The sequence below is a fragment of the Platichthys flesus genome, chromosome 16, assembly GCF_949316205.1.
Source record: "Platichthys flesus chromosome 16, fPlaFle2.1, whole genome shotgun sequence".
Classification (NCBI taxonomy): Eukaryota; Metazoa; Chordata; class Actinopteri; order Pleuronectiformes; family Pleuronectidae; genus Platichthys; species Platichthys flesus.
The window spans coordinates 4,874,593-4,902,474 of NC_084960.1; the positions used below are offsets into that span (position 1 = coordinate 4,874,593).

Consider the following 27,882-nt stretch of genomic DNA (forward strand, 5'->3'; position numbering starts at 1 on the left):
GAAATGCAAGAACAAATGTTTCATGCAAGCAAATCCAGCCGTGTTAGTCTGAGGAAAAGAGCTAGAGCTGGAACGCAGGGAATCTGCCAAAGCGTCAACAATACCAGAGTGCAAGCGCACAGTTTGAGCACAAGCGGAGCAAATCTAAGGGGCTAGTTCAGTGCGAGTGCTGGGTGTGTGAGTGAAAGCTGAAATCTGAACATGAAATCAATATAAGTCATTAAGTCCTGAGGAGTAAAAAAAAAAAAAAAGGTGAAAGACAAGAACACATGAGCTCACTTTTCCACTTGGAAGGTTTGAGGAAAGCAGATGAAAAGATAAAGCTGTTTCGCAGGATGACAAACGAGTAACGACAACCCAAGCAGACAACTGATTGAAGGACACACACAAAAACACACACGCACAAACACACACACACAAAGCCACATTGAGTGTATGAGACAAATATATATATACACAGGAAGTGCCTCCCACTCACTCGCCCCCTTCATGCTCTCTCTCTCTCTCTCTCTCTCTCTCTCTCTCTCTCTCTCTCTCTCTAAACGTTACTCATGGCAGTGTGTTGCTGAGCAGCAGCCAGTCGTCTCTCTCTCCCCTCACCGAGCTCACTCTCTATCTCCTCCTCGGCTCCGTCTCACTTTACAAGCTCTCAAGCTCGGCGGACGGACAAGAGCTTTCTCCCTCTCTCGCTCTCTCCCTCTCTTCCATTTCATCGTACCCTCTTCCTCTATCTATAATTTTATATTTTTTCCCCCTGCCCCCCTTTCCCCGTGTCAGGGGCAATTGTGGGGGTCCCCAAAGTGTGTGATTGAGAGTGTGTGTGTGTTTTGGAGGGTTTCGGCATGGAGGCAGTGGCACTGTATACGTTCCGTGCCACTGAGGGCGATGAACTCAGTTTCAACAAAGGCGACATGCTCAAGGTAAGAGAAATATCTATCTATCTATCTATCTATCTATCTATCTATCTATCTATCTATCTATCTATCTATCTATCTATCTATCTATCTATCTATCTATCTATCTATCTATCTATCTATCTATCCATCTATCCATCTATCTATCGACACTCATTTCTCATACTTTGACCAATCACCCGGCTCTCTCTGCCTCCGATGTGATAATTGCAGCAATTATAACTTTAGCGCCTACAGCTCTTGACATCCTGTATCCAGGTGATGCTGTTGCTGACTAAGAGAAAGAGTGGAGCGTAACAAGAGCCGCATGTAGACGGCTTCAACTTCTTCGGACTGTTACGATGACTGTGAACATTTTTCCATTTGAGATATGGGGTTTTTTGGGGGGGGGGGGCTGGTAGCTCAGACCATGTTTATACCTTTAAAAAACTGCTTGTTCTGCATCTGATTGTAAACTTAGCCGAGTGAGAGATGGAGAAGACTGATGGATGACGTATGTGCTGTGAACGTGGAGCTGGAGCCAGCAGCTAGTTGGGCACATAAGACCGGAAACAGTGTGAAACATCTGTCCGCCAACATCTGTAACGCTCACTAATGAACAGCGATGTCGATGTGCTACTTCTCAGGGGTTAACCCTCCATATATATCTAGATCTTGACCGGCAGCGGGAACTTCCTGGACTTTTCTGCTGGTTGCCAGGAAACTGGCCCGACCTATAGAGAGATATGTCTAACCTCTTATGAAGTGGCAAGTTGTCATCTCATGTGCTTCAGGCTTTCTGTTCCGCCTGTTTCTAGCCTTTTGTGCCAAGTTAAGGAAACTGTCTCCAGCAGTAGTGTCACATTAACTGAACAGACACAAGAGTTCCATCAATATCTCTATCTCTGCAGTGATAGAAAGAAACACACATCTATTTCCTCTTTACAGTGCTTGGTCTATTTTTGCTCTGACATCCAGCTGTTGTGTTTTTCTGACGGTTAGCAGGGCCAGAGACATTTTCCGCACAGCTGGAGGTTATTGTCGTAGAAAATCGTCCCTCGAAGACATCAGCAGTTAAAGCTCGGAATTAAAGAGCGTGAGCTTCTCTCTGGACTTACAACACGCGCTGGCACCAGCTGTTCCAGCGTCAAGGCAGAAGAAAGAGAAACCAATTTGTCCTCCTCGTTCTCTCGCTCTTATCCTGATATTGCTGTGGCCACTTCTACGTGCTACTGGTTTGTCACTGATCTCCGCCAAGGGTCTGGAATTGTGGGGAAATTGTAGGAATCGCTTGATTGAGGCAGGAAGATGGAAAAACCCATCACATCAAATAACACAAATATAACCCATGACATGAATTTAGGGTGGTCTAATGGGAGAGCGATGCCTGAGGGTGGAATTTACCTGTAATCGTATGCAGGAGGCGAAGTCATTATTCACCCCAGACAGACTCGGCTCCAATATGAGAGACAAAATGAGATGGCATTTAGTTTTGTTGCAGCGTCAGTGTTTTCGCAGCAAATAAATGTGATTCTCTATTTCCATGGAGTATTTATGTGCCGATTAAACTCGGTTAGGTCTTTTTTCAAATCTGCACTTGTGACTGGAAAAGCTTTTTCCCCCCAAATAACCTACTTGTAAATCCTGTTCACAGTGCACGGTGAAGTAGTATTATACCAAAGTCACAGAGACGCATTTATTGTGACAAAAAATGGGACGAATACTTAAAAACACTGTTCACTTTATCTTCTTTCCTTCCTCCCACTGGGATAAACTGCTGGCTTGTCCCAGTCAAACAGCTCCGGTTCACACTTGGGTCAAACTGTACTTAAACAGCTCTGCACATTTTGTTCATTACTGGCTGCAGTACAAATGAACTGAACCTTGTAGTATCAACACAAAATCATGCAAATTGTTCAACACAAAAAAAATACTACTGACCATCTTTTTTTAGTTCAAAAATCACACTTTCTACATAAAAAGCTTTATTTTTGTCCCATATTCTATTCATATTCTGTCGTGCCAGCGAACCATGTGATCAATCAGGCTGAGTGGAGAGTGGGCTCATAAAATAAATGATAAAAATAGCTTCATAGTTAAATTCAACTGACACCCCGTTTTAAAGCCAGGCAGCGTTGCCAAGATTGACACAAGGGAAGGGGACACGAAAGTGGAGCGTTTATTTTGTTCTCCAAACCTAAAACACATCAATGTGACAATCTGGAATTTTAATTGGATTTGGATGGTGTGACTCGTCTGTTAGCGAGTCGAATCCCAGGCAATAGCAAATAAGAAGAATATAAAAAATATGAGTCGCCTAAGTTTTTATTGGTTCATTTCCCGGTCCAACAAAAGCTCAGGCCGGCGTTGTGAGTGCAGCGGGACACTCGGGTTGCAGGGCATCTCTCTCTGGGCCTCAACTAGAATCTTGTTCAGATATTTTCAGAGCTAATGTTCATGCCATAGACTGTATATGAAAAAGGAGATAGACTCCAGTCACAGGTGTAGGTGGGCGTGCTGCATCCCTGAGCTCTCAGTCAGGCTCCACCCCCCGCTTCTCCAAATATGGTTACTTCTGGTTTCAAAACACCAAGATGGTTCTGGACAAAATGTCAAACTCAAGGCTTCGAAAGGGCAGCTCACCAACCAATGGGTGACATCATAGTTAAAAAGCCACTTGATTCATGCTGAATATTTTATGCTGAATCTTCCTTCCAGCATTTTGAATTTTAAATGTGATTTTTTATTTTTATTTTGTAATTGTTAAATCCATTTTTAAGGCCCCGGAGGAGCTGAGTCAGCCACAGCTGAATCATCGGGGGCGGTGGTGGATAAACATCCTAAATATACGTTTTTAAAGACACGATTTTCACAGATGGGTCCAAAGGACGCATTTAATATTAGATCAGCATTTAGAATGAACTGCATCTAAAGAAGTAAATACAGGAATTGTTAAAAGCACATTTTGTAGTTGTGCTGTTTATTGTTTATTTGCAGCAGAGCTACAGCAAGACCACATAATTACTGAAATACAGGTAACGATCTATAAACCTGAACAGGCAGAGTGAGAGTGGACACACACAGACGGGTAGGAAGTAGCAAAAGCAGCAATTTTCTGACAGAAAGTAGATGTAGGTATGAAGAACAGAGAGCTTCAGAAGATATAAAAGGAAGAAATTATTTATAGATTTGGCTAAACTTGGACTCGCAGTGCTCTGTACCAAGACAGACGATGTGTGATAGGAACCTAAGCAGGGATCTGGAGATTCTCCCATGATGCAGGGCGTTACCCAAAGATTCTGGGGACTTGGTTAACTGCTGCTTATTGTTGAACTCATAAAGGGTGGAGCAGTCAGGACGAGGTGAAGCTGAAAGAGAGGAAGAAGTGGAGAGCTGTAGATTGTAAAGTGCCCCCTGGCAAAGTGGAATGCAGAAGCAGAATCCAAAAAAAAGGAAATGGAGAGGGAGTGTGGTGAGAGGTGGGCAAAGTCCGCGGGTCACAGGGTCACAGTGATGAATTAACCGAGGCTGTGGTTGAATGGGCTTGACAAGAGAATGATGTGCAAATAATGGCCAATCACTCAGCTCCGTGATCGATGGGGAGAACAGCAAATCACTCTGTAGCCCGCGTGCGACGTGGTACAGCGGCGTAACCATGAAACCAGCTGGTGCATGAAATACAGTTCGAGAAGGCAGAGAGGAGACAGGGGAACTTTTTGACAGACAGCGGCAACAAACAAGGAGCTGAACCCTTCACAGTTGTATGTGTAGAAACATCTAAGTTCCAACAAACAAAGGATTGTATCGCATTTGTCCAAATACCAAGCAAAACCAAGGAACACGTATATTAACTCTGAAGAAAATGACATGAACAGAGGTTAACAGGAGTCAGGGGTGTGTTAATCAAAGTAAGAGGGGCCTCAGAACCCGATCCAGACCGACGCACCAAATTTAGTCTGAATAAAAGAATTGGTTCTTGGTTTGGATCATCTGAAGTTTGACATTTGGGCCAAGAGCAGGAACTTGAGACAGCTTTAGGCAACAGAAGAAGAAGGAGTTGTTTACAGTATGACATACTCACTCAAACGTTGACTGTTTTAATTTCACCTATAAAACACAGAGTGAGCAATGTGATAAATAAATAAAACCAAAAATAAAAAAGATGAGGAAGATGAGGTGACTCGAGCTCTGCAGGGTGGATGAGACAGAGGGTTTATGAGACGTGTCACTGCGGGCAGCCGAGCAGAGCAAACAAAACAACAGTTTAAAATATCAAAATGACAACGAATGTCACAGCTGGATTAGAATCACACACAAAAAAAAACTGACATGATTAGAGAACCGGAAAAAAAACACACCCCAGTGACAAGAGAGATGGATGACAAAGTATTAAACAGGTGAATATGAAACTGGGACATATCAGGTTCAGGTGTCTCATCGTCTTTATGTTTCTAAAGCTTGTCTAAAAAGAAAGAATGAGAATTAGAAGTCGATCTCAGTTTAATCCACAGTGATGCTGAGGTATAGAGAACAACCAGCAGAGGAGGGGGGAGCAGATGTCTCACACTTCACCAGTCGAACCCATTCTGCTTTGTTATGTGAAGCCAAATGTTGTGTGTGTACTTATACTGAACCAATGTAAAAAGTGTTACATGTGGGATTTGTGTGAATTGATAGCTTGATGTGTTTGTGTGTGTGTGTGTGTGTGTTTATCCCCAGATCACCAACATGGAGGATGATCCTAACTGGTACACAGCTGAGCACCACAACAGAAAAGGCTTCGTGCCGAAGAACTACATCAACCTGCGGCCGCACGCGTAAGTAGACACACACACACACACACACACACACTTTGATAGGACGTTGATGTAATGCATTTCCCCAGTCGCTGACCTCCACCTCACCCATCACAAGTACAAGCTAAACCCATAACTTTACTGGTATCCATCACTTTGAGAGCTGAACAGGAACTTAACTCTAAGGTCTTACTCCTAAATGGCCGCACTTTCCCAAACTGTCCTTTCCCTGTGAAGCCGATAGCTCAATCTTGTCCCTAGGCTTCACTCAGGCACTCGCACACAAACACACACAGACACACACACATCCGTTTGCAAAGCAGATGAATACATCTCACACGTCCACCACTGGTCGGTCTAAGCAGCTCATCAGTGAGTGTGTAAGGCTTCAGGCGTTTTCTGCTCTGCTTTGGACATCTGCACTCCGGCATAAGGCAGCCTACCCAAAGGGACACACTCGCTGCTTTACGTAATCGCACACAATGCAGCCGCGTATGCAAGTGTGTGTGTGTGTGTGTGTGTGTGTGTGTTAACAGTGAAGCTGCTGGTACACCCTGAATCTCCATCAGATGGTCATGCACCAGCTGGGCTCTACTTCTTCTGTGACAAACACTAAACTGACAGCACAGCCATTGCAGCGGCTCAAGCTCATTAATGAACACTGGTGTGCGGTCCAGTTGGAGTGTGTGCACACCACAGGGAGATGTGTCGTCTGCCGGGAGTTGTGTTGTGTGCGAGTGTTTCCCCTCCTTCACATTTCTGCACAGAACCACGTAATAAAACCCAGAGAACACTGACCCTGTGACCTCCAGCGAGATCGTCCTTTAACTCGTCCACCACTCTGGATGTGTTCTCTGCTCATGTGAGTCATCAAACTGCCGTGGTCGGGCGGAGGATCACGAGAGCTGAACATCATTCATGCAAAATGCTCGACTAAGCAAGACTAATAAGCAAAAATAATAAAATGAAAAAAAACGACACTATTAATTACGCTTCACCACTGATAAATGAAATCCAGCATTCTGGGATTTGTGTTGAGTGCACATTTAGCTGCGCGTTTAAAAATAACTTCACAGACGTTCTAATTTCCACCACACTCAACCGCTCCTCCATTTGTCAGCATTGATCTGCGTGGTGCCGAACAACACAAACAGCCGGAGTGTTTTTTTTTAAAGGTTTTCAAAGAAACGCCAGAAACTAATTTGCGGGTGCGAGACACAAACAACAAAGCCGAGGCATCGCTGACGTCTCTTCTTTCATTCTGACTTCTGCTCTGTGTTTTCCTGTCGCTCCTCCAGCTGGTTCGCCGGACGGATATCTCGCGGTGTGGCCGAGAGTCGACTCAGACAAATGGGGTGTGGAGCGTTTCTGGTCAGAGAGAGTGAAAGTGCCCCCGGAGAGTTCTCCATGTCCGTGAGGTAGGAGAACATTCAACAAATCTTTGATCCATGTATTCCTTTTTTACATATTATTACTAATCTTCACGTATCTTCTCACATCTGCAACCATCCTGTTTAAATATCTGCATCTTTGTACGTATATATGCGCATCAGACCACTCACAGAAGTGCCATCGATTCTGAAAATCTGATTTACATTTGGCCACCAAGTCAACATGTGCAGGACACACTGCTCCCAGCGCTCCTGCCTTGATTGGAACCCCCCCCCCCCCCCCCCCTTGGAAGTCCCACTCTGTAAGTGTGTCAAGCACCATCTGCGCCGGGCACTGGATCTCCTCCACTGTGTCAAAACGGCAACTGCTTTTCATTTATGGGGGGGAAGAGGAGGAAGTTGCGGGGAGCCAAATTTGACAAGTAGGCCAATTGGAGAGCTGTGTTGCTGAAGCCAGAGTCCACACTGTGAGAGGGCGTGTTGTCACGGCACAGGGGCCAATTGAAATCGAGCCACAGTAGCTAAGGTTGTTTGCACCGGATGGCGTCCTGTGGACACTTTAGTGAAAAGGGACAGTCCGACTCTGCAGGACAAATTCACAGTTCAGAGAAAACCACGAGCATGGGCTTGGTCACACGGGTCTCAGAGACTGTGGCTCGTCCACTGTCAGGCTCCTGTTTGGTCACTGGGTGATAGTCATCCATGGTCGTGAGGATCCTGAACATGAGCGTGCCACAGAATTTGAAGTTTACTCTCTGCACAAGGTTGAGGTCCATGGAGAAACTCCGAATGCACACATGTTTATCTGCAGTTTGCACCTTCACAGCAGGAGCCTTATCGGGCCTCTCTCCGTTCAAGCACGACCGGATCAGTCAAAGAACTTTTTTTAATCGCACCTTGTACGTTCTGAGCAGCCACAGGAAGGGGGTTTAGAGGACAAGGTGTCGGGAAGAGGGTGAAAGGGAGGATCTGCAACCCCGCTGGCCTGATGTGAGCTAATCCTGTCTGGCACACTGTGGCATCTGGAGCCGCTGAACCGGCCGATCCGTTGTCTTGTCGGGGGGATGAAGGTCAGGGATGCAGCTGAGGCCTGGCACTGTGCTCCTGGGGGCTGTGTGGATATTAGAAGTGTGGAGCCAGGGTGGTTGGGGGTCTGTGTGGTTGTATCGCAAATTTGCCTTTGTTAAGAGGAAGGTCTGGAACTGAGGGTTGGCTCCTCACTTGCAGTTGGGGGCTGTAAGATGGCTCGAGTCATGGACTCAGATTTGTTGGGTTGTTCTGAGGTTATTTGAACGTCTGGGCTTGACACTCTTTCCCAGTGGATTTGTCTCATGCCTTCGGAAAACAGGACAGGAAAGGAGAAGCAGAACTAGGTTGTCTGCAGTAAGGGAATAAAAGGGGGAAATTACAGATGAGTGAGGGAAGAGACGGGAGGTGCTGTGTGTAGAACACGTTTGCCAAGAGGGGACAGAGAGGATTTAGCTGCTACTTGTTTTTTTGGCACTTTGTTGGTGTGTCTCTCCGGCTGTTGTTGCTGGATGGTGCAGTAGATTGAAAATTGGGTCAGGTGTTTGTGTACCTGTGTGTGTTGTGTGGTCCTTGTGTACTGACAGCTCTCCTGTCGGTGGAGATGTCCTGGCAGGAGTAGCTGTGAAGATTCAGCTGAGCCCGTTCAGATCCACTTTCACAGCCACGAATGGAGCCATGAGGGGGAGTCTGTGTGTTAATTGTAAAAAACTAAATTAGAAATCATGCAAAACATCTTGAAAATTAAATAAAATATCAAATCTCTGGCTGCAATTTTATGGCAGTTTTTTAAATCAAGTAATTTATAATGTGACAATTTCATTATATATATATTATCTACGGCTCAGTTTCATTTTCATCTGTTATCACTTTGATAAGTTGATTGGGAAATAAAGTTTTAATAGTTGCTCTGAAGTCAAGGTATCAGGGTTTACATTGTTTTATCAGCCAGAAGTGGGAGAGTTTGATCAAACCTTAAGGAAAAAATAAAGTCAACTTAAATCTCTAATTCCCATAACTTAACAAAACTTGTATAACTTGTAACTTGTGAGAAAAAAAAGTTACAAAAAGGAAGCCGGGCATGTATATATGATAACTGGTATATAGAAAGCTGTGAAGTCATAGTTTCCTGAAATGCTCCTTTTTACACGTTAAAAGTTCCTTTTTAAAATCTACACTTTGGACGCTGCTTGTCAAAAACCTCTGTGTTAGTGGTTTGAAGTGAGGATGAGAGGCCCGAGAGCGGGGGGGAAAAGTTAGTTTAGCAGAGTAGCTGCATTAGTGCTGACAGGGCATCAGAGACAGAGCGGGGGGGGGGGGGGGGCTTGTTTAAAATGCAGATGACAGAAGACAGCAGAATACTTCTTGAGAGGTGTGTATGAAGGAGTATGTGGCGGGGGACGAGCTTCAGACTGTTCCCTAGTGAAACAGTCCCAATGGGTTATTTATTAGCAGTGTATTTTTGGAAAGTGGAGCAAAGTGACGCCAACCTTTACAGAGAGAGAGAGACAAGGAATATACATTTTGCTGAGCTCGGCTTTACCGCCTCTTTTTGACTCAGCAGCAGATGCACCAAAAGGATTTTAGTCTTTTCTGAGTTTCTCACAATAGTATAAAATATCGATCTATTCCGAGAAATAACTATTTAAAGACCTAAGAAATGTCAACGTGGTTCTAAACAAAAGGGCAGGATGTTGTGTAGCAGGTTTCATCTTTTGGAAGTGTAGTCGAAGGAATGTAACTCTCACTTTTTCTCAAATGGAAAATCTCACTTCCTGGTTCTCTTGCTCAATCTCAGTCCCTCACCAGCACATTAAAGCTGCAGCTGGATGTTAGAGCTGTGTTCAGGCTCCGTGAGTCATCACAGGATATGTGAAGGTCTCCCGAGATTATTTAATGTGTTGCGATCTTTTTAGTGTCATTTTGTTTACCGCCACTTTCTTCTTGACACGGTGCTAAGAACCAAACGTGTGGTCCTGTCTCTTTGTCTGTGAGAGCGTGACATCACTTCCTATCTGAGGGCTGGATATCCTCTTGTGTGACACAGACCAAGGTTGTTCGACCACAGCCACGTCCGGCTCTACACCATGTTCTTCGAAACACCACAAAACAGCTCATCAACTCCCAGGTGTTTTTAGTTTCCACTGGCCTTTGTCTCTTTATATCAGGTGAACATCCTGCAGAACAAAAGATGTTTTTCTTTCAGTCTGACGCTTCGACTGAGCCAAATGTCTGTCAGCAACCTTTTTGTGTGTCTGTGTCTCATGGTCTTGTTTTTGAGGTAGTTCAATCCAGGTGCTTTACCCTGAGACTAAAGCAGACATTCTTCACCTGACTCTGACTTTTATTCCGCCCCCACACCTCAAGGATGTGTTAAATGAACACATTATATAATATTATATTATATATTTTTATTTAGATATGTTTATGTCTAAATAAATGTTACTTTATATAAATATTAGAAAAAGGGATTGAATGAGAAGTAAATAGTGAGTAATATATATTGTTTCGTTTTATTGCTTTTCTTATATTGTGTTTTTATGTTTCTATGTTCATTGTATGCACAAATAACCAGAGCAAATTCCTTGTAGGTGTAAACCTACTTGGCAATAAATACTTTCTGATTCTGATTCAAATCCAAACCATGTTGGTTTTCAGACAAATTACCACTGTCCTGTCTGCCATATTTGACCTGACTTCATATATAACCAGCTCGTTCTTCCAGTGGCGGACGGCTCATACGAACTCGGCCGGTCGGTCAGCCTCCTCCACGTCGACATCATCTCTAACCAGGGTTGTTACTCTAAAGGGGAACCATTAAGGGGAACTGACCCTTTGGCTTATGCTTATTTTATAGCCTCATAATCTTCTCCGCAAGTTCGCTGTCCCATGAATGTCGTCACTCTGGGGCAATTTCACACCGAGTGACTCCTGATATCCCCTCTGACAGCAGTTCATTTACTTTGACAAGTCAATGCTCGTGGGCGCATTATACTGCATCGTCAGTGAGTTATGCAGGGCCAATTTGGAATAAATATATAAGTGCAATTAGCTCTTTTTCTAGGTTAAATTCTCCTGTGTGCATATTTGGAAAGAGACGACCAACACTGATACGACTCCGATGTCTGAAACACTTGCATGGAGATAACTTTGATTTGTTCAATGAGATCTTAGGCACACACTTGATATAAAATCCGAGCCAGGCTAAATGTTTCCCCCGTTTCCTGTCTTTCTGCTAAGCTATGCTAACCAGCTTCCACATACACTCAAACACATCAATTGTATAAATCTCAATTCCAGCGTTTGAGACCTCGGTGTCTAAATGTGGAGGACCCATAGAAAAAAATGGAGAATTGCTCTTTCTTTAGCTCACTCCACAGTTAAATTGCACAATTCACAGCTCAGTGACCAAAGCTCGGCTGAGAGAGACTTGAGAAAGACGGAGTAGAGGACAACGCTTCAGAGAAAGAGAAAACAAGAGCGACAGCAGATAGAGGAGACAGGAAAAGGGAAGAGCTGTCAGTCGTCTGGGAGGGGAAAGAAGGTTTTGTCCCGTTGTCACCGAGACTGAACTCACAGCAACTTCAAGGATTAGTTTTAAATTTTGGGAATTATTTGCTTTCTAGTCAAATATTATGTCTTAATGTAGCTGTTAGGCTTAGCTCAGAAGACAGGGAACTAACTATAGCAACAATTCGTAGTTTCTGGTTGGTTCTTGGTGAGAAAAAAGCTTCTCGGCCCAAAAAAAAACTATGGCTTTTGATTCTAGCTTTTTCAGATTTCTTCTACTTGAATCAGATGATTTCTCCCCTCAATGCATCTCTGCCTTAACAATTCATGAATATAATCTTGCGAATCTCTACTATAGGGATTCCTTGGTTGAGGTTAAATTGAGCTAGATGCAGATACCAGATATGTATCCCCTGAAATACAGTGTCTCTCTAAACCACATTGTATAAGTCTGTCCTAATTTCCAGGCTGATACCCAGGCTGTTTGAATTCGTCATATGAGGCACCACATTTAATGAGTCTCAAAAGTATCATGAGTTTTTATGTGCGTGGGTTTTGAGTCTAATTAAACATCTAATGAGGAGCTGGAGACGATGTAAATCTATACAGGGATATCTTTTCATGAGAGGAAATTAACTAACTAATTAATTTGCAAATGTATGTTTTCTTTCTGATGAAAACCGACGGAAGAAGAAACTGTTTCCCACTTTCTTGAGATCATATCATTTTCTTATCTGAAAGGCTCCTTATTAAGCAGTCAACACACTTTGCAGCCACCAAGTATCTTTTACCATTTGTCACCTCATTCGTTTCACACACTCACACACACACAGACACACACACACACACTTCCTGACCCATCTAGCCATCTATCGAAGCAGGTGACGGTGGTGGTGGGAGTGGGAGGTGTGGGGACTTTTTTAACACTGCAACAAGAGCTGAACCACTCATCCACTCACTTGCTTGGCTGACATGCAAACCACAGGATGACACATAAAACACACAAATCGCACACGAGCAGCACTCTCCCACCGACGAGCTGCCACATGTGAGATACAAGGCGCGATTGCACACATGCATCAGACACACGTCGGCTGCCACGTGTCAGCCCATGACATGAGCTGTGCATTGCAGCGAAGCAGAATGATAACGTCTTGACACGACCACCAGTTACACACACACACACACACACAGAGAAACACACAGTTAAATGCACACATCTGCGCAGGTTTGGAAACTGAACCGCAGATTTGACGGGCCGGGGGGTCGGCAGAGAGAGAGAGACAGTCAGAACGGGGAAGTGAGAATAGATTGATGGAGGAAGTGGAGTGACGCCGATGGACGGATGACCTCCGTGCCTTTTGAATTGTGCTGGCACACGGCTAAAAAAACTTCTGTCCTCATCTACAGTATCTCTCTCTCGCTGTGTCTTCTATCTCCACATCTGTTTCATTTTCTCCCTTTTTTTCAATCTTTCTCAGCCTCGTTCTCTCTTAATCTCTCTGTCGATTCGTTCTACGTGGAAAAATCACATAATCTCTCTATCGCTGTGGGCCTTAATTACGCTGGATCAGGGAGATGAGAGGGCACTTGGAGATAGAGAGAGTGTGTGTGTGTTTGTGTGTGTGTGTGTGTGTGTGTGTGTGTGTGTGTGTGTGTGTGTGTGTGTGTGATGAAGCTGAGACAGATGCTGTCTGTCTTGTCATAGCACACGAGTTCTCTAATGTCTCTGGGTAATAAAACCTTTGTCAGCTACAACATTTAATCTACTTTCTCTCCTTCTCCTTTTTTACATCTCTATTTCTTCACTTTTTTATACACACTGAGAGTCTGCGCTCACCACAATGAGATCACTGACCTGTGGTTTGATTTCTTCAACGTGCACAGGCGTCGCTGCACTGACACAACACGCAGAGCTGCGAAATTCAACACAAGATAATTATGTTGGCTCGGAAGCTTTACTAGGGCCATTAAACATTTGTTTTATGTATTTAAAGATTGGCTTCATGCTTTTTACCGCATGTAGCCAGTGCTCAAAAATAATAGTATAAATTTGTTTTCATTACTGTATGTGTGTCTGTCAGCACGATTATGAAATACAGGACCAATTTTCTTGTGGCTTTGCTGAGGCCAAGAAGAACCCATTAACCTTTTTCTTTTTAACATTGTGAAATAGGTACTTTTGCAACATTTTCATTAAATTCTCTAAAAATAATATTGAGGTCTTGATAAAGAAATAAAGCAGGCGTGTGTAGAGGTCATGAAACATTTGCAGTTTGCGATGAAAACATATTTCAACATTCAGTCAATTCTCTATTCCTACATTTATTTATTTATATATGTTAATTAGGCAGGCGGGGTAACTTAGTTATATACAAGCTGTGTCATTAATAAATGTCCAAATGTCCAAATAAATGAGTGAGTACGTTTATAGATATACTTTATAAATAAATATAATAATTTAATGAATAAAAGAAATACAGAAATTTCCCTTTTCATCATAAGCTTTACTTATTTATTTATATTAATGTCATATTTGTGCTTCATATATATATTATAAGTGAAATGTGTCCAACCTTACAGCGGACGTCTGCTCCCCAAGTGTCGTTCTTGTTCCTGTATATTTCCAGTGGATTTATTTCCCCACTGCCTTTTATCTCCTGTGACATAGCCTCTAAAGACCTACTTTGTCTCATTTGACATATCCCTATGTGGGTGTGGAGACAACCACTGGATGAAATCTGTGCCGTGACGCTGGATGATTGCTTTTTTTCTGTTTCCAAGCCTTTCTGCTGGGGCATTCAATTTTAAGACTAGAAAACAAACAGAAATGCGAGATGAGGCATGCTGCGTGTTGCATAACAGCTGCAAGGAACCTGAACGAGATGTGGGGAACGAGGACGTTTTGTCTCCCATCCCTTTAAGTATTTGATGATGAGGCTGTTTTACAATATTTGAGAATCCCCCTGAAGGACAAGTTCTTGCCCTGTCTACTCCACACCCTGTCTTTAATCTGTAAACTCTTATTCTTTACCTGACACAGCTTCTGTCTTCAGAAATCCTTACAGACCAAACAGCTGTACAGGTGCACGGCTTGTGTCAGTAACACAGCCCCACCAGTAGGAGGCAGCAGAGGGGAAAACCCCACAGCCAGGGGTAATGGAGATTCTCTATCAGTGGAGGATGAATCGAGAGAAGCCGCAGAGACACAGCGGAGCAGATAACAAGAGGAACTGCGATAGGGGGGGAATAGTTAGATAGAAGTCCCTTAATAAAGAAGAGGGAGCAACACAGAGAGAGAGATACGGACCCAGAGGCACCGGGGAGGAAAAGAAAGACTGACAGATAGCACTGCTGCTCACACATAACGACTTCATGTTCAAAGGCTACAAAGGCTGGTGCAGTGTCAATCCAAAAACAAGTCAAAGAAAAAATCTTTTGAGCTGAACGAACGCTGCAGTTTCATCATTTTTCAGAGACTGCATGGCCGAGGGTGAGAAGAGGGGAAACGAGGGCACGCAGGGTGAAAGGGAGGAGGCCGAGGCAGAAGGGCAGGGTGGAGGTGGAGGTGGAGCTGAATGCCATCCAGTCATCAGGGAGTCGGTCCTGCTCGTTCTGCACGGAGCTCGGCGGCTGAATGAGAGAGAGAGAGAGCTCCTGGGCGAGGAGACAAGCCGATGCTCATTCACTTTCTCTGAAGCTTGGGACTGTGCCAGCCGCTCGGCCTCGATCCAGGAGGAGCCTGGTGAGGCTCAAAGGCCAAATTGTGATGGATCCAGAGAAACAACATTTATAAGAGGAACCTTCTACATCGGGTATCACAGTGAAAGACAAGAAAAGAGGTTATAGACGCGGTTTTCCAAACAAAGGTTTAAAGCGTCATTAACACAGGCCCGACACGCACACACACACCTACTCTGTGATGTGTTTAGAAACATGGGGGAGTTGCATTGACTTCCGCTGCATATGATGATGATGATGATGATGATGATGCAGGTTATGTAACATGATCCTTGTGAGATGTCCAGATTTCTAAAGATAAGCTTACAAGTTACTTAGCAACCAACACAGAGCCGGATAGAGGAGCAGGTGTGACTGCCAACAAACACAAGGCGAACTTTACTCACAACAACCAGGCACGCACACTTCAACACAATGGCTATTTCGGTTTGCGGCATACACAAAATAATTTTTCTTTCATTGGAAATTACTGGTGCAACAATATGTTCTGGGTTTTTCATTTGTTCAGCATCGTCTGCTTTGCTTTGCAGAATCCACAACCCACATAGAAGCCTCTGTAAATGTGACTGTCAACATTTCACTTTCAACATATGACTCACACGCACTAGAATAAACAGCATGACTGGTAACCGCCTCCAATCTCCACTAATTATATTAATTTAGATTTTTTCAGCGTGGCTTTTTCTTTACAAATATATAACGGCTGTGTTTTTTGTGTCGTCTCATCTTTGCCTGGACGAACATGAAGGCAAAGGAAATTTAATTAATAGAGGAAGTAGGCCTACAGGCTTTTCTGGGGAGTTTTATCGGACCAGGAAAATGAAGAGGACGACACTGAATGCATGCCAGCTCTGACAGCTGACAGCTGTGGAGTTAAAGTGGTGCTGGATGGAGGGGGGGTGAGAGGCGTAAAGGCCAAGACTGTTGTAATCAACCAAAACCAGTTACTAATGGTTTCGGATGCAAAGAGCAGTTTGTGAGGTGAAGACAAAGATCTGTTGGACCATAAAGATGGACGACATGACAAGTCCCCAAAAGCGCTCAGGCCTTAAACCCCGCCTCCTCCATGTTAGCAGATGGGACGAAGTACAAGTAAAAAGAATGTTTCTCAAAGATGGTTTCTGTCTGTTTCTTCAAATGTTCTTTTCTCCAGTAGGTTTGGTTCTATCAGTTAATCGATGCTGTTAAAAAATGGGATCAAAATGTCCCGTTTGACATGTGGGACTGACTCACGACTGGTCGGTAATGGACGTGTCCAGTCACAGGGCTCTGGCTCCAAATTACATCTTGGGCTGCAAGCGGCAGCGTTTGGCATCTGGGACATTTCGGCCTCATTCGTCCACTCATCCATCTTCATACACACTTTAGGACTCGGACACATGTCAGATCCATTTTTTTGTTTTCAGTCCAACTACACAAGTCTCTGACGCAGAGAAGCCAAACACTGTAGCTCCCATAATACCTGACTGACACTCCTTGAACCAACTGGAGATATACGAGGGAGCACAACGCGTTTTTTAGGGGGTGAAAGCAGTTGAAGTGTAATTCTCTCTTTCTTTCTGCTCATTTGTTTTGCAGTTATGGCGACCACGTGCAGCACTTCAAGGTGCTGCAGGATCGCAGCGGTCAGTACTACGTGTGGGACGAGCTCTTCTCCTCGCTCAACGAGCTGGTGGAGTTCTACCACAGCAACAGCATCGCCAAGGAGAGGAACGTCTTTCTGAGAGACCCCGAGCAGTTCGCCAGGGTGAGCATTCTTTCTTTAATTCAGTTTAGCAGACATGTATATTTTCAAATATAGCGGCCCAAGCAAATTAGACAATCATTAAGAAATGTCAAAATTGCTATTAAACTATTTTCAACTTCAAGTCCTTCCTGTAACTTCCATGAGTCATATCGTGTGTGGGAGATTTACAATCATTGCAAAGAGATGTGTGACTTTTTTCATTATAAAATGATTGTACTTAATTAACGTTGAGAATAAACAAGATATTGATTAATAAGAGCAAAACAAACATGTTTTTATGAACAAATAAATTAGTGTTGTTATCTCACACAATGGATTTCTAGAGATTCTGTTGAATCCTCTTGACCAAACTTCTCTGAACATCCTTTTGTCCGACTTTGAACTCACATAAATTATTTACCACTATTTTATCTTTGCAGTGTCATTTTAAATCTCCTCTCATCCTTCATCTCTTGCCTCCCCCTCTTCCACACGCTGCTGGTGAAACTACATTTTCCCGAATGAAATCAATTTTTCCATCTAATGTTAAAATCCCAACTGTCAGGACCAACATAAAATGATCCTGGGAGTTCATATTTCATTTTGCAGTGACTCCAAATCATACGTAACGATATAGATATATATATAGATTTTTCTTTTCCTTTATAACAGCTGACAGCTATGGGAACAGTCTATATGGTGGGTGAGATTTGTGGCCCTGGCAGCAGGACTTGATATAGAGGTGCAGCTCGTAATGAAAGATCACAGGGGTGCCGGCGGTTAGCAGCGGAACCAAATCAGTCATTTTGGGCCGGGAGCCAAATGGAGGGAGCACTGCAGCGCTCGGGAAAAAACCTGATTTTAAAAGGCAATTATTTACCTCATTCAGGATTTAGTCCCTTCGTATAAGTCTGGACCGAGCAGTGCTTAAAATTTGTATTAGTCCAGTTTCCCTGCATAGGTCAGGCTGTCAGGATTTTACTCCCATTTGAATGAGATATAAATCATTGCGGTGCTAAGGAGACAATCATCCGACGCTGCGGAGGGAGAACGAGTCATTCAGGGCGTCTCCCAAACTTTTCACAATGTTTTCTCTCAGGTTCGGTGAGAGAAAGTGCACACAGGTAGTTCCCATGATGCTGTCACCATGGGAGAAGAGACTGCTGTCGTTATTGTGAACTCATTAAGCTGACAAGATCACATTGCAGCATAACTATTCCTGGGGAGTGGCACAGACAGGATGCCCTCAGGCGAGCCCGGTTGCCGCGGGGGGGGGGGGGGGGGGGGGGGGGGGGGGGGTAGATCCACATTGATCCTGACCTGACAGCGTGTTCTGATACTTATCACATCGCACTCACTTCTGCATCCTGGCTCCTGGGAGCAGGCCAACAGTCCTTAGCGAAGATATGGCGTGTAATGCTATTTGATGCACAGCAGGGAGGGTAAATTACAATTAACTGAACAAACTAACCTTAACCACAACAGACGTTTGTTCATAATCATTCTTGCACAAGAATGATTATGTGTAACAACACAGCAGTGATGCAAACTTCAATGTCCAACATATTGGCTCTACGTGTTTGACTTAGTCCACCTGACAAATTGCCCAGTAATGAAGTCACCGCACTTTATCTCTATCGTCATCTCATTTGGAAAGTCCCTCCGAGTCAAGGATTAAGTGGATGTGACAAGGATCCAGATACGATCAGGCCAAATGACTCAGCGGTGACACAGCTCATTATTTGTGGTGACGACTAAACATGTTTAAATGGCGATTGTCCAAATCTCACATGACCTCTGTGGGCGGGCCTTCGTATTCATTTGGGTTAAACCGATGATTTAAACGTCACCAATGTGAGCAACAACAAAAGCTTTGTCTGTGTTTCCTTCTGGGAAAGATTGTTGCATTCTAGTCCGGTCAATTTTCAAAGATGCAGTTTGAACCGCAAATTAGATTAAATGTAAAAAAAAAACATTATCTATCTAAATATATAAAATCATTTGTTTAACATTACAAGATTTTTGATAATTTTTAAAGGGGACATATTAGGAAAATTCCACTTTTGTAGTGCTTCTACACGTTAATTTGGGTATCTGGCATGTCTACCGTCCCAAAAACTCTCTTTTGTTGTGGTTCCTCTCTGTCAGAAACGTCAGCTAGAGTGCGTCGAATGGAATTACGACCGAAATAAATGTTATAGTCACACCATGCCCATGTAGGCCCATGTAGGCCCATGCCCATGTAGTCTCGCTACATGGCCTCGGACGTTAGCTCGCTGCTGCTACCCGTCAGACATCTAAGTGGCCGCATAAACAAGGGACTCCCGGGGCACCTCTAAACGTTGACTCAACAGTGTGCGGAAGGAAGCTGCTGCTGCACCATCTCAAAGTCCCACTGCTCCCACTGCTCCCACTGTGGGGCTGTGCTAGGGAGCTGGGGCTCTCGCAGCCAGGCTCACCGGGGCTGAGGGGGGCGGGGCACTCAAAACAGGTCAATCTGAGGAGGGCTGTTTTAGACAGGGTAAAAAGGAGCTGTTTTAAATTATCCTTGTGGTATTTTGACCAAAATATGTTACAGACATTTCATTAAGACCCCAAGGAGCCATATCAACTGTGGTAAAATAGGCATAATATGTCCCCTTTAACACTTTCCCACAGAATAATGCATGAATAAGTTAAAATAAGGCATATTAAGGGAAATTTCTATTAGTGAGTCCAGTTTTGTGCAGCTTGGTTGGATTTAAAGGGCTTTTGGTCCTAGGTGGACTTCTCGCAAAGTTAAAGTAAGTGAAAAATATATCATAGATCCGCCCCTTAATCAAAGCCAATTTTTAAACTGTTCCTCCTTTGATCATTCCCCACCCTTCAACCAAGTTTCAGTTAAACTGGTTCTGTAGTTTTTTGTAATCCTGGTGACAAACACACACACACACACACACACACACCCCCCCACACACACACACACACACAGACACACACACCAATGAAAAAAACAGGTAATGACGTTTTTTTCTGAATTTCTAAAAAGAATAAAATATCAAGCGCTACATCACTGAAGTCATATAAGTTCACGACCATACGCAGCCCTTAATCACCTGGTCTGAAAAGTGTTGAGTCGGTAAGACTGTCTGAAGCTCCTGCTCTTTTGAAGATGATCCACGTGCATTGATCTCTGTGATGTGTGAGCTTAACTTCAATATATAGATCTGGACCTTTAGATGGAGCGAGCGCTTTCTCTCTTATCAACTAATTTCTAAAACTTGATCTTCTGCCTCAGATGAGGTCGTGCCGTTGCTGGCGGTGCTGTATTTCACCCGGTGCAGACGCTGCCTCTCACATGAGGACGACAGGTTTTGATCCTAATAATAGTTGTGTTGTTTCGCAGAGCAGCGTCTCACAAATGTCGCCGTTGTTTCGTAACATCCGGACTCACAACTTTAAAACTTTACCGCATGTTCTCTCAGTAACCTCCTGGAGAACGGTGCACATCAGTCCTCTAAACAAACTGCAGCCGGAGCGGGGGCAACCGAAGCCGTGCATTTGGCTTCAGGGTGTTGTGATGAAAGTTAGAAGAAAGATAATTGACCCTCACACCTGCATATTCCCAACCACCATTCTGTCCTTGTCAAAATTAACTTCTGTTGTTTGTGGAACCACAGACAAACCCAAGTCAGGTAATGTTTCTGTTTCCTGGGACAACACCTGCCTGAACTAAGGACAGTGGGTGTTTTATGGTTATAGCTATTATTGCTATTATAAAATAGATTGAAGGCATTAAGTAGATGTTCATGCTTATTTATTTAATTCGATTCCAGAGGCCAAAGGTCACGCTGACCTCATATGAGTCTGGATAAATATGTTTGTTGACTTAAAATGCACAATTAATCGAGTCATAGTTTTAAAAAGATCTCAACTCATTGATAGCTATGAAAACCTGAAAGATTTTACAATGAGAGTAAAAACAAACAAACACACAAACCGGCCTCACGTGTGAGAAGCTGGGACTTGATGTTCTGGCAGTTGCACTTGAAAAGTGACTCAAACAATGAGCTAATTATCAAAGAAGCTGCAGATTAATTTTCTGTTGACTGATTAAATGAGTGATCATCTCAGCCTGATTCTTGAGGCGGTCACTGCTCTATTAACGACACTCGAGAGGACGCTGCTGAATGTGCTGAGACACACGCTGCAATGAGCTGCATAGGTTTCTAGCCGATAGATAAAAAGTATGCATTGCAGTATCAGGTGCAATGTCGAACTTTATTTCCAACCTTCTTAGGGTTAATATGACGATAAGAGCAAATGACTCGATAACATATCCTGAGATTTGCCACTGGTCAGAAATAAAGTCACATCATCAACATGAGGATTCAAGGTCAATGCAGTGGTTTATACTATAACGTCCTGCCTCAGGTCAGAAGGATGAGGTCAGAGGTCACCTTGTTGTTTTTCATTATGTTTAGCTGTAATAAGCCTTTTGTGCTGTAGCTGCTGTGTTTACATACATGACTGTAAAGTCCTAAACATGTATTGTGCTTCCTTCATTGGGCTGGAAACAATTAAGTTGGATTCAATAACTGAGAATAAAGAAAAAGATGCATGAATACATTTCACTTAACATCTTTCAGACCTCAGTAGCTACAACACATATCTACAGTATATTTACCTCCTACCGCCAAGCTGGTTTTCATCTACTTGTTTTTCATTAAGCCGGATTATACAAAAACAACTGAGCTGATTTCCATGAAACATTTTGAACATGGCCCTTGGAAGAACCCATTCAATTTAATAGCAGACGAAAAATAAATATGCGGATCCTATATTTTTTCACTTTCCTTGTTGCATTTGTGTACACAGACCTGAGAGTGAAGGAGAAGTTCATTGTGAGAGACAGAACTGTATTGCATGACCCGGGTGTGCATCTGCAGCTGAAGCTATGAGGTCTGCGTGGACGGTAAAATCATTGTGGACGATAGCGTGAATGCTGCAATTAGAGTTGCACAACTTTGAGATCTCTGAAAGATGATTCTCAAATTGGCGTCTAGATGTGCTTTGTTCCAAATGATTATGTAGTGAGCGCACCACGGTTCCTTTTTTGCTGGTCACACACAGTACCCCATGTGTCACTCCAACACGCACTCATTGGTTGTGACTGTTCTTGAACTGCAGGTCACTGTGTTGCTTCGTCACGAGCCGGCAGATAATCTGACAACGTGCCCCACGGCCCAAAGTGTCGTGCTGAAGGTGCAGTGTTTACCTCCGCTGTGTTGTAGCCTCAGAAACACAATCTGTCCGTCCACATCGGATCACGGCAGATGAGTCATACCTTTATCTCCGTGCCTTCTTGTTTACTCTACCGTCTGTAACTGTTTTAATTAGAGTCTCAAAGGGTCGGCCATATTTTCCATTGTCTATTTTTAGAATGGAAATAGGCAGTGATCCAGCAACAAGCATTCTGTAAATGCAGATCCACTGCCTGCCAATGTACTGATTTATGTAATGCACAATAAGATTTATTATTATTATTATCATTTCGGATCACAGCATTAAATCATGTCAAATTAAAATGAACTTTTCTCGAATTATTTTCTTCAGCTTTCCCGGCAACAAGTTTTTTTTAATCTTGCAGGAGAACAAAGATTGTAAACTCCATCCTACCTTTTCCTCGGTATCTTCCTAGACGTTTAAGCGTCTCATGTTCATCTTTAATCCAAGCCGGGGGTCTTTGTCTGTACAGATTAAAACAAAGCTGTGATTTACTACATTTTATAGAAAGTCATCATCACCTGGTCATTGTATCTGTCGGACTGTATCATGGCCGTCAGCATCAACAGTGCTCAGATCCATCACTGTATTATGGCTCCACTACGTTCAGTCCAATTAAATAAATAATATGTAACAATTCTTCAATAGAAAGTCTAAAAACAACTAGGTTTATTGAGGTGTGCACTTACCATATGCAAAATATAAAAACTCAAAGAAATACACTATTTGATTTAAGGTAACGGGACATTTCCGCTTTGTTTGTGGCTTTAATAATCTCTGCTGTTCCTTACGGTGCAAACGACATATGACTGAGGACAAATACACAACTAGCCAGTTAACCAGTCGGATGCCGGCTCCTCTTAATGGAATCTGTGTTTTCATTGTTGTTTGCGACATAAACGTGTATTAAACTTTAATACATGACCTGATTCGTGAACATGGTCAAGTAGAGCGGTGAAGGAAGAAACTCCCATGATGCCACGCTGCTTCACAACAACATCCGTTTTATTTATTGTTTTGATTTAGTGACATATTGTACGTGTAGGGCTTCGTTAACCTGGATTATTATGTCAGACAGATAATCTAATTGGAAACATTCAACCTTTTCTATCCCTGTCAACATTCTGCCAATTCCTTCAGCAGCTCTCCTCCCGGCCTCTGTGCCCTCGCTGTGTATGCTCTCTTCCAAACATATATATATATATAGTAAACAGATTAAATATTAAATACTAATATCGTACCCACTTCTGCGGATACCAGCATACTGGTGCAGGTTTTAGTCAGTGACCCTAAAAGCACAGGAGTACAAGAAAAAGGCAGTTCTTACATCGCTCCCTTTAGACCTTTAGATTATTAATCGACTCTATGAAAACAGGGTTAAAAAGAACTTGTGAAATTATTCATTTGGTTGATTATTCCATTAATCTGGTTTAATCTATGAGTGTAATCCATGTTGCAAAAGCTTCTTAGATGTTTGTTGCAATGGCCTCTTAGATGTTTTGCAGTTTCTTTCTCGTATTGTCTCGGCCATGGTGCGGCTCTTCTCTCCAAGCTAATTCCACATCAGCTCATTACATGGCCCCGGGATCACTTCTTATCTCACCATGGCAGGATTTATTTTTTTTGTCACTTCTCCAACCAGCGATATCCCCAATGTCCTCGAGTCTCTAAGCTTTCTCTTCAAATAAGAAAGCTGCAAAACGTTGCCCTCTTTTCTGAGGAGGAAGTGGAAACAGAAGCTGTTAAAAGCCCAGTGTGTGTGTGTGTGTGTGTTTGTGTTTGTGTTGAAACAAATCTATCACAGAGCTGTAGCCTACTGATGTTACGGAGCTCTCACTCTGGGTCTGGAGCTGATCACAGGCCAGCCGAGCACAGCTGATATGGAGCAACCCTACACTGCTCCTTCCAAAACCACTGTTTACAAGTTGGCAGTGAAAAGTGAACGGCTTCTTCCTGTGTTGTCACACGCATTCATATATACACAAGGTCACATGATTGCACACACACACGCACACACACTCGCTCACACACACCCAAAAACTCACACACAACCGAGAAGTCTAGACAAGATCAGTAACACAAAACAGGATAAGGCCGGGAGGATTTTTTTCAGATTGTTAGATTATGTTTGTCTGTCTTGTTTTCTAATCCTGCCGTCTGCTTTGGGCGTTTACATGTTTGTGCCTGTTCCTGCCTCTGACTGGAAGCCATTAAACTGGGCCTTGGTCTACAATACTCAAAAGAAATAAGCCAGGATTGCAGCATAGATCACACACATCCTACAGTCTGACTTTATGTTATTTTTGTATTTTGTCATCGGGATATTTTTCAAACTCGGGGGATTTGTTACTAAGGAACCCCGGATGTATATTGTCCACTGTGAGTTCTTGCTGAGATGAGCAGTTGTCACGTCTCTGTGATCTCACCCTGATCCTCACAGTCACGGGTATGATGTCTCACAGCTGCCAAGTTTCAGGACAATACGCTGAGCTGTGCTCGAACGACAGAGGCTTCAGGATTTATTAGAGGGAGTGGACAGAGAGGAGAGGAGGTCAGTTATCGGTGCAGGAGAAAAAAACCCGACTTTATATGATCTCGAAGAAAAGCACCTGTGGGTCAGAGGTTAACACAGATCCGTTTTTAGTAGCAGTGTGTGTGTGTATGTACTTCATTCAAAGCCAATAATGAACAAAGCTGATGAGGAGAAGAGCTGTGGAGCCTGATTTACATATGACATGAAGATGTTTTCTTTGTTTTGCTTCATACCCTGATTTCAAGCTTAAAGCCCAACGTGCAGCAGAGATCTAAAAATACCTTTTCCTTAACATCATGTCAGGAGTGGAGATAAAGTTTAAAGTCAGTCACAGTTTTACATCTCTTTGTCAAATTCACTGTGTCAATAATTGTACAGCGTTACACATATTTGTGTTTAAAATGTCCCTGAGGCAACAAAATCTGTTTTTATGAAGGACCATTTTTTATTTCTTAATTAATATTGAATGAAAATGATACATAAAATATATATTCTGCTTTAATGAATCATAGATTACGTACTTTATAAAGTGGACACAACTTTATGGTCTCTACGAACTCCCTCATACACCAGGGATTCAGCTGACGCATCAGTCGTTTTTATTTCCACCTCCTCCACACAAATAAAAATATTTATTCTCTCCCCCTCTCTCAGATTCTTAACATCTATGTTTTCATTAATGGATTTAAACAATTAACTATTCACCTTCTAACTGACAGGCACCGGTCGCGTAGTTTATGGTGTGATGGCAGAATGATGACCTGCAGTAGAGGAAGATGCAGTGCAGACAAAACATGTTAAGTCCCAGCTAATTACTACAAAACATAATGTATAATGATATACTACAACGTTTTATAGTTATTACATCGTTATTATAGAATGTTCTGGCTGACGTGCAGACATGTTTCTGTGTTTGAGTCATAAGACTTTTTGCATGTTGTGTCATGTTGGTCTTGTATGACAAAGGAGGTTTTTTTTAATTAAGTGGTGCGTCACTATAATTGTCAGTTTGTGGCAGTTCATTAGGGACAATGGCGGTTTCTTTGATGGTGAAGCAAACGTTTAGTCAGAAGCGGAGGGTTTTCCTTCTTTGAAAGAAGAGCACAGGACAGCATTGAGGATTTTGTCTATGGAAAAGATATTCTTAATCTTCTCTGCAGATACAAAGACCTGGTGACAGTGTCTCCGCCATGAACCATTGACATTTAAAACCAGTAGATAGACAGGGAATGAGTGGCTCAGCTGGAAAAACAGATATAGGATCAAAAATGGGGATTGATTTCATGAGAGTCTTAAAGACTTTGGCTCAGAGAAGACTTTATATTAACTTTCCCTGTTTGTCTCCTTTCCTTCCACAGCGTCCCCATCACGGACACGCCCTCTTCGACTTCTCCCCCCACCACCCATCCCAGCTACGCTTCCAGCGCGGCGACGTCATCGAAATCATCGACTGCTCCGATTCGCTGCGCTGGAGGGGCCGCTGCCACGGGCACGTGGGCTACTTCCCCCCGGAGTACGTCCAGCCTATTTACCAGTGCCAATGAACTGACGCGTCAATCAAACACAGAGCTACTACCGAAGGTTCCTCGATTGAGCCACCCCGCCCCTCGCCCCTCACTCTGCTCCCCTGCTCTGCACTCAGTTAATTCATTTTCTGGAGCGGACGACCGACGAGCTGATGCTGAACTGCTCCTCTGTTACTGACTCCTCCAATTTCCTGTGATGTCACAAGCCTCGTCCAATCGGTTGCCACAGCCGCATCAATTGCTTTCACCCGATCCCACGACCCCCACTTCTCTGTAATCATAAGAAATTCCAGATTTGGACCTATACACTGTGGAGAATTCACAGACTAGCACACACACACATCTCGACATAATCATTAATTACAGCTTATCAGCACTGGTGCAGACTAAATAAAGAAACACACACACACACACACACTTACCTGATGAAAAAGGAATGGAGGGAGTGTGTGGGACTCACAGGAGCGAGCGGAGGAGGGTCAAGGCTTCCTCTGCTGCAGATGAGTCAGGATTTTCTCCGGCACCTTGCAGCCATTCCCACGAGGAGATCCGGGGAGCTGGGCCGAGACACACATGGAGAGTTATTGTGTTCTGAATAAATGTGAGAGAAAGTGAAGACTCGGTGGAAACTGACAGCAGATTCCTCTTCTTCCCCTGGAATGATGTGTGTGTGTGTGTGTGAGGAGAGGTTCTGGGTTTAAAATGGGGGCCTGAGTACATGTAAACTTTATTTAAGTGTATGTTTGTTGGGTGACAATAAGAATACGTGTTTGTGTGTGTGTGTGTGTGTGTATGTGTGTGTGCGTGTGTGTGTGAGAGATGTTCACTCCCCAAAACACTGCTTTGTTTTATACATATACACACATAGCCTAAACTGTAAAACGCTCATCTCAACTTATGGACCATTTGTTTCTATGTATTTATTCTTATTCACGTGAAATCTTAGAAAACATATATTACAAGTGAGAATTAAACATTGTACAAAGCTTTTTGTTCCTGTTGCAACAAGTCGATGAAGAGAAGCACATTTTACGCGGTGAACAGTGAGAACAAGGACCGGTCTTCCTTAACCTGTAATCACAAATCATTTCAATAAATCCATGTTAATTGATTTGTCTATTGAAGTATTAATTTGGGAATGCAGTATAGTTTAAAGACGTGGTATCAGATCAGTACTTCAATTTCATGTGCTCGACGATTAGTATTAATGTTTTATCTACGGCCTGGTTCCAGATCTCTGAATTGCCTTCTTCCTTTTCTTTAATCTCATAGAATAATGAAGTGAAAGAATTATATATTTTATTGTCACAGAATTAAATGAATCGTGATGAATGTCAATGTTTTGAGTTTAAAGCCTGATTTTTGCTCTTGAGTGAGAATATGGGTTTTAAACATTCTTATAAACATTTCACATATGGTTAATCAATAATAGCGACATATATATTGGACTTTTGTTATATTGCTATTCATGAAAA

The 27,882-nt window shown here is 43.1% G+C and overlaps 1 protein-coding gene across 1 annotated transcript; it reads left to right on the forward strand.

Moving 5' to 3' along the window:
• The first annotated feature begins 572 nt into the window (after positions 1 to 572).
• Positions 573 to 27,518, forward strand: grapa (GRB2 related adaptor protein a). Its single transcript, XM_062408724.1, has 5 exons — positions 573 to 920; positions 5,613 to 5,710; positions 6,988 to 7,107; positions 16,936 to 17,104; positions 26,240 to 27,518. The coding sequence occupies exons 1-5, from the start codon at positions 843 to 845 to the stop codon at positions 26,423 to 26,425; spliced, it is 651 nt and encodes a 216-aa protein (XP_062264708.1). The 5' UTR covers positions 573 to 842; the 3' UTR covers positions 26,426 to 27,518.
• The last annotated feature ends 364 nt before the right edge of the window (positions 27,519 to 27,882 follow it).

Coding starts and splice junctions, on each gene's coding strand:
- grapa (XM_062408724.1), top strand. CDS start 843: ATGGAGGCAGTGGCACTGTATACGTTCCGTGCCACTGAGGGCGATGAA. Junction 921..5,612: donor ACAAAGGCGACATGCTCAAG/GTAAGAGAAATA, acceptor GTTTATCCCCAG/ATCACCAACATGGAGGATGA. Junction 17,105..26,239: donor ACCCCGAGCAGTTCGCCAGG/GTGAGCATTCTT, acceptor TTCCTTCCACAG/CGTCCCCATCACGGACACGC.